Source organism: Neoarius graeffei, chromosome 11 (assembly GCF_027579695.1).
Source record: "Neoarius graeffei isolate fNeoGra1 chromosome 11, fNeoGra1.pri, whole genome shotgun sequence".
NCBI classification, from domain to species: Eukaryota; Metazoa; Chordata; class Actinopteri; order Siluriformes; family Ariidae; genus Neoarius; species Neoarius graeffei.
The window spans coordinates 44,803,479-44,821,737 of record NC_083579.1 but is presented as its reverse complement, the minus strand read 5'-3'; the positions used below and the strand labels follow the sequence as shown (position 1 = coordinate 44,821,737).

At 39.9% G+C, this 18,259-nt stretch overlaps 1 protein-coding gene across 1 annotated transcript in view; it reads right to left on the bottom strand.

The window, feature by feature from the left end:
- Nucleotides 1-3,034: 3,034 nt before the first annotated feature.
- Nucleotides 3,035-18,259, bottom strand: part of LOC132893852 (serine/threonine-protein kinase PAK 6) — a 61,203-nt gene continuing 45,978 nt past the window's right edge. The window contains exons 4-9 of the mRNA XM_060933009.1: nt 11,317-11,859; nt 10,821-10,954; nt 4,389-4,515; nt 4,106-4,231; nt 3,753-3,887; nt 3,035-3,622 (exon numbers count right to left, since the gene is read on the bottom strand). Of these exons, the coding sequence (XP_060788992.1) occupies nt 3,455-3,622; nt 3,753-3,887; nt 4,106-4,231; nt 4,389-4,515; nt 10,821-10,954; nt 11,317-11,859 (1,233 nt within the window). The 3' untranslated portion in view covers nt 3,035-3,454. The remainder of the gene's footprint in view (nt 3,623-3,752; nt 3,888-4,105; nt 4,232-4,388; nt 4,516-10,820; nt 10,955-11,316; nt 11,860-18,259) is intronic.

The window sequence follows — 18,259 nt, the reverse complement described above, 5'->3', positions numbered from 1 at the left end:
ACACGGGGAGAACATGCAAACTCCACACAAAAAGGCCCTCGCCGGGCGCGAACCCAGAACCTTCTTGCTGTGAGGCGACCATGCTAACCACTTATACCACCATGCCGCCCACTCGCAGTCCTGGATTTACTTCGCCAAAGCCATTGAGTCGGCTACTGCTTTAGCTGTGGAGCTTTAAAAATGAAAAATCAGTAACACAGGGAGCATATGCAGGGATTTCACTTATTTCTACCTGCTTTGTCAAACACATCATGAACAACACTGTAGAGAAACCTGGAGGCAGTTTGGATCAGCAGTAGTTTCTTTTCTCTCAGAACTAATAGAGTATAGAGCCCTGGTGAAACTTTCCTCACAGAGAGAATACTCCATTGTAAATAAACAAACAATGCTTAAAATTAAATTATAAAGCAAGTAAATGTGCTACATAATGCATAAATGTGCTGTCTTTGATTATGTACATGTGTTATGTGCACTTCAGGAGCCATGCAGGGTCACTGGGTTTTTGTTTTTTGTTTGTTTTTTAACTTCTGTAAAATTGTCTTCATAATTAGTAAGTTTATAAAATATTCCTCTATATGTTCTCTAATATACATCCAGAAGCTTTAGGCATTTACAAAATCTGTTCATACTCATGTCTCAGACATTACAGGTTTGTATATACAGTATATAATGTGTGTGTGTATATAAATAAATAAATATATATATATATATATATATATATATATATATATATATATATATATATATATATATATATATTCAGTTTGTGTACAGATAAGAAACATTATTCTATCCACATTCACTGGATATGAGCAATCGCGCTACTCTACTACAAGGATATCAGCTCATATACCGTGAGTGGAGAAAAACGTGTTGCTGAACCAACCGAGGACAAAATAAAAATTCTCAAAAACAAAACCCCAAAAAATACAAAAAAATAGGGAATGAAAGTATTTTATGATCAGAGCATATCTTTTTTATTTTTCAAGAAATATATATTATTTACCAGCTGGCAGGTCCGTATCGTGAAATACCATGACCTCAGCCTTGAAAATATGGACCTCGGCCCAGAGGCCTCAGTCAGTATTTTCAAGACCTTGGTCATGGTATTTCACCATACGGACCGACCTTAAGCTGGTAAATAATATATTAATTTTTTTCTTTACCAAATTCTAACAGAAAATGAGAGCGCCCGAAATGGAAAACAAAGCCAAGGTGAGCCAGCATTTTGAATCCTCATTCACGGCTGTAATGCAAATGGCTTCCTCCTCAGTATACAAGTGCACTTCCATGGCAGGAAAAACTCTACGTTTTGCCGCCTATGTAGTCCTCTATTTATACAAAATTGAGTCATTCAGGATTCAGCCATGTTTTTGCTCAGCATTATCAACAGTTACAGGTTTTCGGCTTTCTCCTGAAATGTTTTCTTTTATTTTGGCTTCATCAGGGTAGTAAAACTCGCTTTCGCTGTGAACACTGTCGTTATCGCTATCCATGATGTAAAATTAATACTATTATACTGAGAAATGCAAAAATAAATGTTGACAGAAAATTGCTACTATGTTTGTTGTTGTTGTGAACGAGCAAGTCACCAAAGGTCTGTAACTGTGGTCCGTATTGTAGGATTCCAAACCGCTTGCGAGCCAGTCAGAGCGCACGATTTGATGGAAATCGGACCGCAAAAAAAATTATCGCATTTTTCACAAACTGCTACTGTCATTTCGCCGGTTTGTTTACATTCTAAGCAGAACTTATTTTGTCGGATGTTTTGTATAAAGTTTTTATTTATCAAATTTGCAAAAAGTAAAAATGCTCTCTTTCTCAAAATCCAGTGAATGTGGATAGAATAAAACAGTTATTCCGCTCAATCTCGTTGTACATGGCTTATAGCCAACTCGGCGCTATGCGCCTCATCGGCTATCAGCTCATGTACGACTCAGTTTTGTGGAATAACTGTTAATTATATGTGAAATGTAATCCTTATTTACAGTTAACTGGAACAAATGTTTGCACATAGCTGTCTGGTCTGGTATCATTTTGCATATTTTACTATGCATATAGTGAATGTCAATAATTTATATTCTTTAAATAAAGTTAAAGAAAATTTAACTGAAAAAAGTGTGTGTGTGTGTGTGTGTGTGTGTGTGTGTGTGTGTGTGTGTGTGAAAAACGGCACCATCCCTGAATATTCGATATGCCTCCTTTATTTGTTTAGAAAAAAAATTTAATTTGATTTAATTTCTCTCATCATGAACAACTGACATATAAATAAAATCACAATGAAATAAGCTGAATTGTTCAAGAAATTTAGAGATGATGTACAGAATGTACACAGCTGGTGAGAAACCATTCAGCATGTACCATCCAGTGTGCTTTACTTCTACAAACATAACCACAGTCTCCCCAAATCCTCAGCAGCACACAGATATTCATTCACACACTCCCACTGAAAACTACACAAACTGTTAAGAAAATAAGTCACAGTACAACAGGTTGGATGCGAAAATGCCAACATGAACATCACATCCTAAGTGTAAACATACACTCTCACTCGGACACACACTGTAAACAGACACACCGAAGCCAGATGACTTATTTCATATGCACCTTTTTCACTCAGTAATGATGATCAGAATGCAAATACAGTATTGACTCAATGTGATGGTATGTACACATTATTCCTTCTTCAGTTACTCTTTTAAAAATCAACCTGTGGAGCTGAGGAGCAATATTTACAGTGTACACATTTTCCAAAAGGTTCAGAACCCCCTTTCCAAACGCAGATGGGTTAGTCCATTGAAAAAAAATTCAAATAAACAACATAATACGGTAAGTAGCTAAATCAGTAGGATATACAGTTGGTTCCAATGGCTCATTAAAAACAGTCGCCACCACAGTAGTTGAATGACAGTCAATGACAAGGTTCTAAGCTCTGTTTCAAGTCATTTCTAGCTTAAATTTGGCCTACAAATGCCACTGGCATGCAAATCCTGGAGAAGGTGCAGTAGTCTCTCTGTGCTAAGAATACTGGCAAAATACTGACCAAATCTGGCCATCAAGCATCATGATAACATGAAACATTCTTTTATTAAATATGAGTAAGTCATTTGTGTTGAACACGTTACAGTAAAAACATGAACAGTCTTAGTGTTTAGGCTGCCAGTTAAGCACCACTGGTCCCCAGAGTGAGATCCTCAGGATAAAGAAAATTTGTCTTCAGCCGATGGTGCGATTTATTAACACTCCGTCTACATTATCCACAGCCATCCTGCTTGCATGAGGATAGCAAGTGCTCTTTTTCTGAGTCTATAGAAGCTGTACTGTGCATCAGCTCACTTCTTTGCGCCCGGGACGTTCATATGTGAGACGTCCAGACCTGGAGCCCTGGGAGCCTCGAGTCAAGAGCCTATGATGGCATGTAGTGTAATGTAGAGAGACAGGAAGAATAGGGGACTCAGCAGCGAGACATGCGCTTGCGGTACTGCTCAACAAGGGGCACGAGGCACTGTGGAGAGCTGCTCTGCAGGAGGAATGGGTGTTCAAGGAGGTCCGTGGCACTTGCACGCTCCACCGGGTCTCGGGTCAACATGCGGTCCAAGAAGTCTTTTAGCATTGGAGACACCTGGGAAGGGAAGGATCAAGACCAAGATGAGTAAACAGTACAGGCTGTCAAAGACATTTTCTAAGTCATGGTTGGAAGAGCTGAGTTCTTTTGAATATTGCTGTACATGAGTAGAATGTAGGTACTGTACCTGCTGAATGTTTCGTATAGTGGGCGGTGGCTCATCTCTCAGCCTCTTCATGGCCACCACTGGGGTTTCGCTGAAGTAAGGAGGCTCTCCGTCCACCATCTCCACCACCATGATGCCCATAGACCACACATCCACCTGGGATCCAATTTCACACCAGTCATTTTAAAGAGGCCCACCAAACAGGTGTAATTAAGGACATATTAAGTGTATACTAAACTGTTTGAAACAGTTTAACCAACATACAGCAAATGACAGACAGTTTTAAGAGTCCATGATGGTGAAATATTATATGTTAAGATGTTAAAGTTATATTAATTTAAACTACTGTATGACAATGTATTGCCATTCTTTACCTCTGTGCCATATGGTGACTTTGAGATAACTTCAGGGGCCATCCAGTATGGTGTCCCTACCAGTGATTTCCTTTTAGGAATATCTTTGCTGATCTGAGCACAAAAGCCAAAGTCTGAGAGTTTAATCTGAAAGGAAAAAGAAGAACATTGTGTTTCACACTGGCTACATGGTAAAATCATTTTAATCCATAATGTGGTCTATCACACAGTGAAATTAGGCGCTCAGAGCACAAAGGAAATGAGGAAGAAAGGGGAAGGAAGAGGGAACCAAGGTGGATCTTACCCTTCCATCCAAGGACAGCAGGATGGAGTCACTTTTGATGTCACGATGAATGACGCCTTGCGAGTGAAGATAAGCCAGTGCCTGCAGGACAGCCTCACACACAGTAGCGATCTGCTCCTCACTCAACCTGTACAGTTGCACAGCAAATCACAGTCCAGATTTATCCACTGATCCATTCCATGTCTTAATCAGATCAACTATAAGACCAAATGAGTCCTATATTAAGTCCAATAAGACCACTTAGTCCTATATTTAATAGGCAGATGTTAACTATTTATGCTCACCTATTAACATCCCCACAGTATATTCACTCACGTTCTTCACTCTCATAATTACACAGTTTCCTTATTAATTTCATTGTAATTGCACTGAAATATACGCTTTAAGATGAATAACTGAATTATGAATAAGGGGTTAAATCTTATTGTATATTCTCAAGTCCTAGTGACCTAGCTTTGTTAATAATTCCTCATTTATTTATCTCTCATCTCATTATCTCTAGCTGCTTTATACTGTTCTACAGGGTCACAGGCAAGCTGGAGCCTATCCCAGCTGACTACGGGTGAAAGGCGGGATACACCCTGGACAAGTCGCCAGGTCATCACAGGGCTGACACATAGACACAGACAACCATTCACACTCACATTCACACCTACGGTCAATTTAGAGTCACCAGTTAACCTAACCTGCATGTCTTTGGACTGTGGGGGAAACCGGAGCACCCGGAGGAAACCCACGCGGACACAGGGAGGACATGCAAACTCCGCACAGAAAGGCCCTCGAACCTGGACCTTCTTGCTGTGAGGCGACAGCGCTAACCACTACACCACCGCGCCGCCCTCATTTATTTATATAATACGAAAAAATACACAGTCATTCATATCAGGTTTTCAAGTGTCAGAAAGGGATTCATTTGAAAATAAAGCTTTCTATAATGTTAGCATAGCACCTAAAGTACACTTAACATGTCCAGACCCAACAAACCAACAACTTTTCTGTATCAATTAAGTTCAGTTAGGTACCTAGTGCAAAGTTGCTTACTGACTGTTAAATATTTAGACGTAAAGAGTGGATGTGGTTTTTATATATATATATATATATATATATATATATATATATATATATATATATGCAGATAAGTCATAGATCCTGCCATATTAAAAAGGGTGGTTTTGGGTGTGTGATGCAGCATTAGAATATTTTAGTGTACATTTGGCCTGAGGTATACAACCTGATTCTAAGTTGACAGTCTACTGCCCCCCTGTGGTACAAAAAAGTTGCTACATCATAAGAGCCTGACTCCAGAATGCTGGGGCATCTTTAGAAAAATCTGCAATAACACTGCACAAAGCACTTCAGCTTCCTTCAGCTACACACATACAACTAGGGGAAACAAACAAGCAGTTTCTTTTTTTTTTTTTATAAAGCATTCCAAGCTGATGCAGTTAATGCACCAGTTCTTAGTACACTTGTATGGGGTGGTTTCTGAAATTTGGAAAATACAGTGGTGCTTGAAAGTTTGTGAACCCTTTAGAATTTTCTATATTTCTGCATAAATATGACCTAAAACATCATCAGATTTTCACACAAGTACTAAAAGTAGATAAAAAGAACCCAGTTAAACAAATGAGACAAAAATATTATACTTGGTCTTTTATTTCATCTCATCTCATCATCTCTAGCCGCTTTATCTTGTTCTACAGGGTCGCAGGCAAGCTGGAGACTATCCCAGCTGACTACGGGCGAAAGGCGGGGTACACCCTGGGCAAGTCGCCAGGTCATCACAGGGCTGACACATAGACACAGACAACCATTCACACTCACATTCACACCTACGGTCAATTTAGAGTCACCAGTTAACCTAACCTGCATGTCTTTGGACTGTGGGGGAAACCGGAGCACCCGGAGGAAACCCACGCGGACACGGGGAGAACATGCAAACTCCACACAGAAAGGCCCTCGCCGGCCACGGGGCTCGAACCCGGACCTTCTTGCTGTGAGGCGACAGCGCTAACCACTACACCACCGTGCCGCCCTGGTCTTTTATTTATTGAGGAAAATGATCCAATATTACATATCTATGAGGGGCAAAAGTATACGAACCTTTGCTTCCAGTATCTGGTGTGACTCCCTTGTGCAGCAATAACTGCAACTAAACATTTCCGGTAACTGTTGATCAGTCCTGCACACTGGCTTGGAGGAATTTTAGCCCATTCCTCCATAAAGAACAGCTTCGACTCTGGGATGTTGGTGGGTTTCCTCACATGAACTGCTCGCTTCAGGTCCTTCCACAGCATTTCGATTGGATTAAGGTCAGGACTTTGACTTGGCCATTCCAAAACATTAAGTTTATTCTTCTTTAACCATTCTTTGGTAGAACGACTTGTGTGCTTAGGGTCGTTGTCTTGCTGCATGACCCACCTTCTCTTGAGATTCAGTTCATGGACAGATGTCCTGACATTTTCCTTTAGAATTTGCTGGTATAATTCAGAATTCATTGCTCCATCAATGATGGCAAGCCGTCCTGGCCCAGATGCAGCAAAATGGGCCCAAACCATGATACTACCACCACCATGTTTCACAGATGGGATAAGGTTCTGATGCTGGAATGCAGTGTTTTCCTTTCTCCAAACATAACGCTTCTCATTTAAACCAAAAAGTTCTATTTTGGTCTCATCCGTCCACAAAACATTTTTCCAATAGCCTTCTGGCTTGTCCATGTGATCTTTAGCAAACTGCAGACGAGCAGCAGTGTTCTTTTTGGAGAGCAGTGGCTTTCTCCTTGCAACCCTGCCATGCACACCATTGTTGTTCAGTGTTCTCCTGATGGTGGACTCATGAACATTAACATTAGCCAATGTAAGAGAGGTCTTCAGTTGCTTAGAAGTTACCCTGGGGGTCCTTTGTGACCTCGCTGACTATTACACGCCTTGCTCTTGGAGTGATCTTTGTCGGTCGACCACTCCTGGGGAGGGTAACAATGGTCTTGAATTTCCTCCATTTGTACACAATCTGTCTGACTGTGGATTGGTGGAGTCCAAACTCTTTACAGATGGTTTTGTAACCTTTTCCAGCCTGATGAGCATCAACAACGCTTTTTCTGAGGTCCTCAGAAATCTCCTTTGTTGGTGCCATGATACACTTCCACAAACATGTGTTGTGAAGATCAGACTTTGATAGATCCCTGTTCTTGAAATAAAACAGGGTGCCCACTCACACCTGATTGTCATCCCATTGATTGAAAACAACTGACTTGAATTTCACCTTAAAATTAACTGCTAATCCTAGAGGTTCACATACTTTTGCCACTCACAGATATGTAATATTGGATCATTTTCCTCAATAAATAAATGGTCAAGTATAATATTCTTGTCTCGTTTGTTTAAAACCCATAAGAACCCACTGTGACACACGTGTCACCATGACTTTAAATGTCCTGCAAACTTTCTCACACAGCTTTATCCTTGACTTTACCTCATTAGGCCCCAAAGTGACATGTTCGTAACTTGCTGGTGCAGTCACATGACACTCTGTGAATTTGAATACCCATGACACCATTTTCAAGATGGCTGTGTGCAGGGTAACCACAACTGACCAAATCATCTAATTTCAAACATCTTATTTTTGGTGACTAAATGTATGTTTCAACCGATTTAACAATTCTGATACTTAAATAAGATGTCAAATGTTACATTTAACATGTTCTGACAACATTTCCTGAAGAAATTGATATAAAACAAATTACGACAACATTGTGGTAACATTGATGTCACATCGGGCATTTAACCTTAACATAGTCGTGGAAAATATATTGTGACGTATTTGTCACAATCAGAAAAAATGTTCAATTCAAAGCACATTTAAACAAATATAACAATGTCAAATTTATAAAATTATGAATAATATATGTTACAAAACAATTTTTGAATATCTGTAAGTAAAACAAACACGATTTTACGGTGCTCCTAATTCAATGTAATTCAATTTTTTTTTTTTTTGTAGTATGGCTAAACTCTACAGCGTTCAGAACACAGTTCAAAAAGGCAGTAGGTGAAAGGCCTACCCCACCCATGGGGACTGAAAATTTGGGCCCGCTGCTCTTCGTCAGGAATCCTCTGTGATTTTGTGGTTTATGAAGGTGGCACTGGGAAAAAAAACTGTACTGGGCATGGGAGGTGACGTTGTGGTCAAGCTGTGTGAAACTCTTCCATCAAACCAAAACTACAAAGTCTTTGCAGACAATTTTTTTTCCTCAGCACCACTGGTTCTCAAGCTTCTTGAGCGACTGATCTACTTTGTAGGAACACTCCGTAGCTGGTTGTATGCTTGAGGATGACAAAAGTCTTGCCAAGAAAGGCAGAGGATCTGTTGATGCCAGGGTGGAGAAAGGGGAAAGTATGGTCATTGTGAAGTGGTATGACAACAAATCTGTTACCCTGATCTCATCCTACTGTGCAACTGAGCCTCAGGACAAAACTCGACGCTGGAGCAAATCAGACAAAGCATTTGTGGAGGTCAACAGGCCGCACATTGTGAAGGAGTACAACACATTCATGAGGGGGATAGACCTCCTTGATGCATGTGTTGCAAGGTACAAGTACCACATGAGATCACAGAGGTGGTACCTCTACCTCTTCTGGCAAACCATCATGTTAGGCTTCGTTAATGCATGGTTGATCTACTGCCGTGACTGTAAACTGCTTGGTATCCAAAAGCCACTGAAACAAAGGAGCTTCCAGGCAGAGGTTGCCACTAGCCTGATTCTTTTGCAGGAACAAAGGGGTCACCCAACACTTGATGCCCCATCTCCACCACTGCCAAAGAGAGTGCGTGTTGGCGTTCCGGTTGATATTCGCACTGACCAGGTTGCACACTGGCCTGTGAAGTGTGAAAAGTGTGGCCATTGCAAATTATGAAAAATCAATGCAACTACCACCCTCTGTGAGAAGTGTGATGTGCGTCTTTGCTTCACTGAAGAAGGAAATTGTTTCAGGTGTTACCATTTGGCCTAGGCTACTTTGCTAAAACTGCTTAATGGGCCTGAGAGAGTGATAATAATGGTTAAAACATAGTGCTGATAATACGAAGGTTTTGTTCCCCTTCACTATTCTTTAATAGGTTTTTTTTGCACTATGTACATGTTTTCTGAAGGTTACTACATCTGTCTGTAGCTCAGTTTTTTTTACAGCTACAGTAACTTGTTGCATAATTACCCAATATGAGGTAGTTTTTATTATTATTCAGTTTGCACATTTTTGTTGTAAAACCAATCAGACAATTTTTTTTTGTTAAACTTAAACATTAAAGTTAGAATGTTATTGTATCTTATGGAAATGCAAATAAAAATACAAATATATGTTACTGAACAAAAAAAAACCTGTCAAGCTGATTTATTTTCAAATAAGGAATAAATTTACGTTAAGTGCCCAATGTGACATGTATTTAACTTTCCAGATCTTTGCCAGTAGGGGTCAGAATTAAAAAAAAAAAAAAAAAATTAGAAATGTGTTCTGTGTGGTCCATTTGGTCTGTTTTATATTCCCCATAATTTTCCTTTAAGGGGAAATGGGGCCGGGTTCTGATGGGTTAACTGGGTTCTCTTTATCTACTTTTAGGACTTGTGTGAAAATCTGATGATGTTTTAGGTCATATTTATGCAGAAATATTGAAAATTCTAAAGGGTTCACAAACTTTCAAGCACCTATGTTGCTATGTTGCAGTTCTTGTTGAAGTCATAGCTTATTATTTAGTTATTCATCTTAAAGCCTATTATTAACGACTACAATGGAACTAATAGCCACATCATGTCATTATGAAAGTCAGAAAAGTCTTGACCACCCATTAGTTCCTGGGACTTTAACGGATTAAACAAGCAATCAATACTGAGGTATTTAAATCACACAGCTTCAATGTGATATTTTCTATAGTCATCAAAAATAATAAGGTGATTTGAGAGAGTGATTCTCAAAATGGAGTCTGGGGACCCCCAGGGATCCATGAAGCATAACTAGGGGGTACGCAACTGATTCATTCATTCATTCATTCATTCATTTAACATTTTGTTACAATGGTAGAAATCACAACCCACTGTTATCAAAGCTATTATGCTTATTTTTGAGTTCTTATAGCTATTAACCACTTTGGTAAATCACTGGAATTTAATAGGTTTACTCCAAACGTCAGTAACCCAAAAACAAGTAGGTCTTTAAATAATCACTTTGGACCTAATGTGTTCTGTTGGGGGAAAGTTCCAAAATAAAAAGCTCTGTGACACCAGTAAGTAACCGGAATATTATTGAACACATTTGAATAATGTGGTGCCATTTGAATAAAATGGTCCACGGCTGCAAAACAGTTTGAGAATCTCTAAGCACCTTGGTGCTCAGATAGATTTCAAATAGATCTGCTCTTTCTGACACTATAATGACTTACCTGGTTTCAGACACTATGTTAGTGAGAGCTCCTCCCTGGAGGTACTCCATAATAACCCACAGCTCTTCTTCCACCAGTGCACTCTTAAACATCTCCACCACATTCCTGTGCTGGTAGTCCCGCATAATCACTACCTACATATGCATACACAATGGTAATAATGCCTCTTTCCCAACTTTTTTTGAGTGTGTTGCAGGCATCAAATTCTAACTTTGTTTATATTTACAAAATACAATTAAGTTAATCAGTAAAACTACTGAAAATGTTTTCTTTGTCCTTTTGTCAGTGGTTCAGGTGAATTAACAAATCACAGACTTTTGTTTTTATTGCATTTTGGAAAATATCCCAACTTTTCTGGAAATGGGGTTAGTAAAAAAAAATAATAAAATACACCAACATATGGGATCACAACATAGGTGTTGAACCATCTCATGGGCACTTTACCCACTGCGCTACCATGCTACCAAAATTACAGTTTTTATTAAGAATATCAAACCTCGTTGAACAGCAGCTCCCGTCTCTGCTGCCTCCTCAAGTCCATCATCTTTACTGCCACCAGACGGCCACTGTGCTTTTCTCGTGCAATGCAGACCACCCCAGTGGAGCCCTCGCCGATCTTTACAAAGTTCTCCAGGTAGGAGCGTGGGTCTCCCTTGTCCACCACCATCTGTAGAGCTGCCTTGAACTGCTCATGGGTGACTTTGGGTGGGTCGGGTGGAGGCCGTGGGGATGGATGTTGCTGTGGCCTAAAGGCTGGAGAGCAAGTTCCAGCTGGACTGGTGGCCAGAGAGCCAGTAGGTGAAGGCCGGGGCTGGGATGGGCTGTCCTGTCTGGGATAGAGGCCTGGATTGGGGCACCCTGAGTGCCTCAGGAAGGGATCAGGGCCTGAGGGCCGGAAACTGATGTTGGGAGAGAGGCCAATTGTGTAGCTGGAGGATGAGCGCACTGTTCTTTGAGGCCTTGTGGCATTCACCAGGGGGCTGCTAGCTCCGCTGTGGAAGAAGCCTGGCTGAGGTCTCAGGAGAGTATCTGCCTGTAACTTTGGGAATAAAAAAGATACATATTGGCTGATGTCCCAGGACCAAAGTGCTCTAATGCTAATTAAAACCTGCCATCCTTTCAATGGTTGTTATCCCCTGCTACTGCAGATCTGCCATCTTCCCATTCATGCCATCCTGCGTTTTCTGTTAAGTGTGTGCCGCACTTAGAACATTTACTCCCAGGAGCACGAGCACTTCCAAAAATAGCATCCCACTACCTCAGGAAGATTGTAGTTCTAAGTGCTTTACATCATTTTTTTTTATCACCTTGAGAACTCATCAAAATTCATTGAACAAGCTTCACAGATTGGGACATGTGCCAGTGTACTTAATCTTCAGAGACACCAACAAAACACTGCAGGCAGAATTTAAAATCTACGCCATATCAAAGTCTATAATATGGATTACAATCACACTGTGGGTCCAAATTATAAAATTCTTTAAGGGCACGTATATTTAATTGCTTTGCTATCTTAAGCATTAATCAGTTATAAGTAGCTATAACATGCCTTATATACACATATACACCTTACACATATACTAGGTGTATCAGGTTCAGTATGGTACAATCTGGGTGTCACACGCAATCTAACTTCTACTTAGTATTATGGGACATGAGGTTGGTATACACTTGCATATTAGGACCTAAAGTGAACTGTGTAGGAGGGTAGATCTCTGGAAGCAAGAGCAGGAAGAGAAGGCTGTGATACCGGTACATCTAGAAACGTGTATCACAGTACATAGTATTTCAAGGTACTAAAATATATGTCAAAACAATACACAAGGTCTTGGAAACCGATGCAGAATTTGTGATTAATGTCACTAATTATAATGTAATTATAAGTTAAGAGCCATAGCACAGTAGAGCATGTCAACATTGTGTAAGCCATACAGTTATGCTATATATCAAGGCTTGGCTGTGTAAATTGAGCAATGATTTGAGTGGAATTATTTCCATTAAATAATGATCTATTATCTTAATGCTTTCTATATTAATACATTTGTTTACTGTTCACCTTAGCGTTTCTGTTATGCTTTTCAAAGCCAAGTAAACTCTTTTTTTTCAGTGAGTAGGCGTCTTCAGGCTTGACACATTTATATTAAGGTGCTCCAGATTTATCTGTGTAAATATCCTTTGCTGGAGTGCAACTTTAGTATTGTCTTCTTCCATCTCACTACTTCATAGTTCTTTACGCGTTGACTTCTCATTATGCATACTTAAAGCAATAACTCACAAAAAAGTCTGATGATATTTAAGTAAACAAGAAACTTTAGCACTTTAAATCTGAATTTATGCTTTTATAAACACTTTAGGAGTTAGATGTGGGGGGAAAGCGAGAATCTGAAGTTTGGGATGAACACGTTCTCGTGATAGTCACACTATAGGAAAACAGGGAGACCAAAGACAAGTAGACATTTGTGTATCATCGGAAAAAAACGTGATGGAAATGTCAGGAGTTAAATGTTTATCCACGCCTGGCCTAAACAACAAGAAAAGTAATAGAAACAAAATAGAAGGCACATTTTAGCATGCCAGGGGCATGCTTGGTTTATTGTGTAGAAAATCATGAGGTCATGTTGAAAGCTTAATGAAAATGTTAATGATGTTTTTTCAACTCACTTTCAAAATTGAAAATATATTTTTATTAAAGACTTTATTCAGAATTGTCAAAGTGAACTGACTTCATATTAACCAACGCTCGAGTAGACCTCATACATTAAAAGCATCTATTTTATCCATCCATCCATAACTGCTTATCCTGTGCAGGGTCGCAGGCAAGCTGGAGCCTATCCCAGCTGACTACAGGCGAAAGGCAGGGTACACCCTGGGCAAGTCGCCAGGTCATCACAGGGCTGACACATAGACACAGACAACCATTCACACTCACATTCACACCTACGGTCAATTTAGAGCCACCAATTAGCCTAACCTGCATGTCTTTGGACTGTGGGGGAAACCGGAGTACCCAGAGGAAACCCACACAGACACGGGAAGAACATGCAAACTCCACACAGAAAGGCCCCCATCGGGCACTGGGCTCAAACCCAGAACCTTCTTGCTGTGAGGCCACAGTGCTAACCACTACACCACTGTGCTGCCCTCTATTTTATCTAGTTATTGTAAATTATGGTCACTGTTTTATATATTATAAACAACACACAATGGTTTAATTAAATAAAATTATGCAAAATGATCCTTCTCTGCTCATAAAATTATGTTAGGTTGAGTAATTAAGAATGTGTGCAAGTAAACTTTTCTGTCTACATCTTAACTAAAAGAGATGAGTGCCAGCTTTTCCCAAAGCATGTAGTGGTTTCTACAAAACTCATTATACATGCCAACACTAAATTGGGGACACAGGACAATGATCACACCTAATTAATACTTTATGTGGCATCATTTAATAATCTCATTCCCTTGCATGACTTGACATGAGCGTGATTTGATTATCTTGTTCCAAGTTAATGATCTTGTTCCCATACTTTACTAAATTGTGGCTACATATTAGTTTTATTAGTTAAGGATGTCATCAGCTCTGTACAAAACAGTACACTGCCTAATGTAGTATGCATTATGGATACAGTGGTGCTTGAAAGTTTGCGAACCCTTTAGAATTTTCTATATTTCTGCATAAATGTGACTTAAATCATCATCAGATTTTCACACAAGTCCTAAAAGTAGATAAAGAGAACCCAGTTAAACAAATGAGACAAAAATATTATACTTGGCCATTTATTTATTGAGGAAAATTATCCAATATTACATATCTGTGAGTGGCAAAAGTATGTGAACCTCTAGGGTTAGCAGTTAATTTGAAGGTGAAATTAGAGTCAGGTGTTTTCAATCAATGGGATGACAATCAGGTGTGAGTGGGCACCCTGTTTTATTTAAAGAACAGGGATCTATCCAAGTCTGATCTTCACAACACATGTTTGTGGAAGTGTATCATGGCACAAACAAAGGAGATTTCTGAGGACCTCAGAAAAAGTGTTATTGATGCTCATCAGGCTGGAAAAGGTTACAAAACCATCTCTAAAGAGGTGGACTCCACCAACCCACAGTCAGACAGATTGTGTACAAATGGAGGAAATTCAAGACCATTGTTACCCTCCCCAGGAGTGGTCGACCAACAAAGATCACTCCAAGAGCAAGGCGTTTAATAGTCAGCGAGGTCACAAAGGCCCCCATGGTAACTTCTAAGCAACTGAAGGCCTCGCTCACATTGGCTAATGTTAATGTTCATGAGTCCACCATCAGGAGAACACTGAACAACAATGGTGTGCATGGCAGGGTTGCAAGGAGAAAGCCACTGCTCTCCAAAAAGAACATTGCTGCTTGTCTGCAGTTTGCTAAAGATCACATGGACAAGCCAGAAGGCTATTGGAAAAATGTTTTATGGATGGATGAGACCAAAATAGAACTTTTTGGTTTAAATGAGAAGCGTTATGTTTGGAGAAAGGAAAACACTGCATTCCAGCATCAGAACCTTATCCCATCTGTGAAACATGGTGGTGGTAGTATCATGGTTTGGGCCTGTTTTGCTGCATCTGGGCCAGGACAGCTTGCCATCACTGATGGAACAATGAATTCTGAATTATACCAGTGAATTCTAAAGGAAAATGTCAGGACATCTGTCCATGAACTGAATCTCAAGAGAAGGTGGGTCATGCAGCAAGACAACGACCCTAAGCACACAAGTCGTTCTACCAAAGAATGATTAAAGAAGAATAAAGTTAATGTGTTGGAATGGCCAAGTCAAAGTCCTGACCTTAATCCAATCGAAATGTTGTGGAAAGACCTGAAGTGAGCAGTTCATGTGAGGAAACCCACCAACATCCCAGAGTTGAAGCTGTTCTGTACAGAGGAATGGGCTACAAGCTACAATTCCTCCAAGCTGGTGTGCAGGACTGATCAACAGTTACCGGAAACGTTTAGTTGCAGTTATTGCTGCACAAGGGGGTCACACCAGATACTGAAAGCAAAGGTTCACAGATATGTAATATTGGGTCATTTTCCTCAATAAATAAATGACCAAGTATAATATTTCTGTCTCATTTGTTTAACTGGGTTCTCTTTATCTACTTTTAGGACTTGTGTGAAAATCTGATGATGTTTTAGGTCATATTTATGCAGAAATATAGAAAATTCTAAAGGGTTCACAAACTTTCAATCACCACTGTAGGTAAAATAGGTGTTGAGTTGGAAATACCACATTGAAAACTATTGTTTGGCACCAGAGGTGGGAAGTAATAACGTATAATTAATTTATTAATGTACTAAAATCAAACGGCACGGTGGTTAGCACCGTCACCACATTGCAAGAAGGTTCTGTGGTCAAACCTACCAGTCGACTCTGGCCTTTCTTTTTGGAGTTCGCATGTTCTAACCCCGTGCCTGAGTGGGTTTCCTTCGGTTGTGCTGATTTCCACCCACAGTCCAAAGGCAGGCAGATTAGGTCAACTGGCTACTCTAAATTGCCCATAGTAAGTGTGAATAGCTATCTGTCTCTCTGTGTTAACCCTGCACTAGATTCACAACTTGTCCAGGTATGTCTTGCCTCTCGCCCAGTGTCAGCTGTGATTGGCTCCAGTGCACCCATGACCCACAGTTGATAAGCAGTATAAAAAAATGAATGAATATACTGAAGTCTGTTTTTTTTTAGGTATACAGTACCAGTCAAAAGTTTGGACACACCTTCTAATTCAATGTTTTTTCTTTATTTTTATGAATTAAAAGACAACATGTCTTAAAGTAATGATGGATGTTGTTTTAATTTATTTAGTTGAGCGGTTCTTGACATAATATGGATTGCTACAGTTGTGAAATAAGGCTATTTACTGTATTATTATCATTATTTACTATTTACTGTTTGATCTCAAATGCATTAAGGAGGCAAGAAATTGCACTAATTAACCTTTGACGAGGCACCTGTTAATTGAAAAGAATTCCAGGTGACTACCTCATGAAGCTGGTTAAGATAATGCCAATAGTGTGCAAAGCGTCATCAAGGTAAACGCTGGATACGCTGAAGAATCTAAAATATGAAACAGATTTTTTAACACTTTTTTTTTTTGTTTACCACATAATTCCTTACATGTTCCATATGCTATTTCATAGTTTTGACATCTTCAGTATTGTTCTACAATGTAGAAAATAGTCAAAATACAGAAAAACCTATGACTGAGTAGGGGTTTACAACCGTTTGACTGATACTGTGTATGCATTTTACTTTAATTTTTTCTCTCACCTAATATTTTTTACTTTTACTTACCACAATATAAATGAACAATCTCTTTTTAGTACATTTTTAAACACTACATCTTTATATAATTATATATCTGTAAAGTCACAAAGTGACAATTTAGCATCAAAGAGTTTCCAGTAGAAAGAAATCTAACCATTTTAACCTTTACGGTGGTGTCACTACACCACCGTAAAGTGGTTAGCACCACAGTGGTTAGCACCGTCGCCACTCAGCAAGAAGGTTTTGTGTTCGAGCCCAGCAGCTGACGGGGGCCTTTCTGTGTGGAGTTTGCATGTTCTCCCCATGTCTGTGTGGGTTTCCTCTGGGTGCTCTGGTTTCCCCACAGTTCAAAAGACATGCGGTTAGGTTAACATGGGGTGGCCATAGGCTGAAGTGCCCTTGAGCAAGGTATCTAACCCCCAACTGCTCCCCGGGTGCTGTAGCATAGCTGCCCACTGCTCTGGGTATGTGTGTGTGCTCATTGCTCACACATGTGTGTGTTCACTGCTTCAGATGGGTTAAGTGCAGAGAGGAATTTCACTGTGCTTTAGTGTACATGTGATAAATAAAGTTCTTTGTTCTTTAACAGATGTAACAGGAATAATGAGACCTGAAACCTATCATTGTAATCTATCTCTACTTTGCTGCATATACTTTGTACTTTAGTTATCTATTAACATTGAACTGGTTTGTATCATCACTCTTACTATCATGGTAGCTAACATTCAAGAGATTAGGAATAAAGTGATTGCAAGTTTGCCTTCGCTAAAGTTTTACCAAGTTTCAAAATTACTTGGTGAAAGAGGCACTAATTACTAATTTCATCAGTAAATGAAATCAGTGAGATTTTATTCATCTGTCTGTTTTGCTTCATCAATCTCATCTCATCATCTCTAGCCGCTTTATCCTGTTCTACAGGGTTGCAGGCAAGCTGGAGCCTATCCCAGCTGACTACGGGCGAAAGGCGGGGTACACCCTGGACAAGTCGCCAGGTCATCACAGGGCTGACACATAGACACAGACAACCATTCACACTCACACCTACGGTCAATTTAGAGTCACCAGTTAACCTAACCTGCATGTCTTTGGGGGAAACCGGAGCACCCGGAGGAAACCCACACGGACATGGGGAGAACATGCAAACTCCGCACAG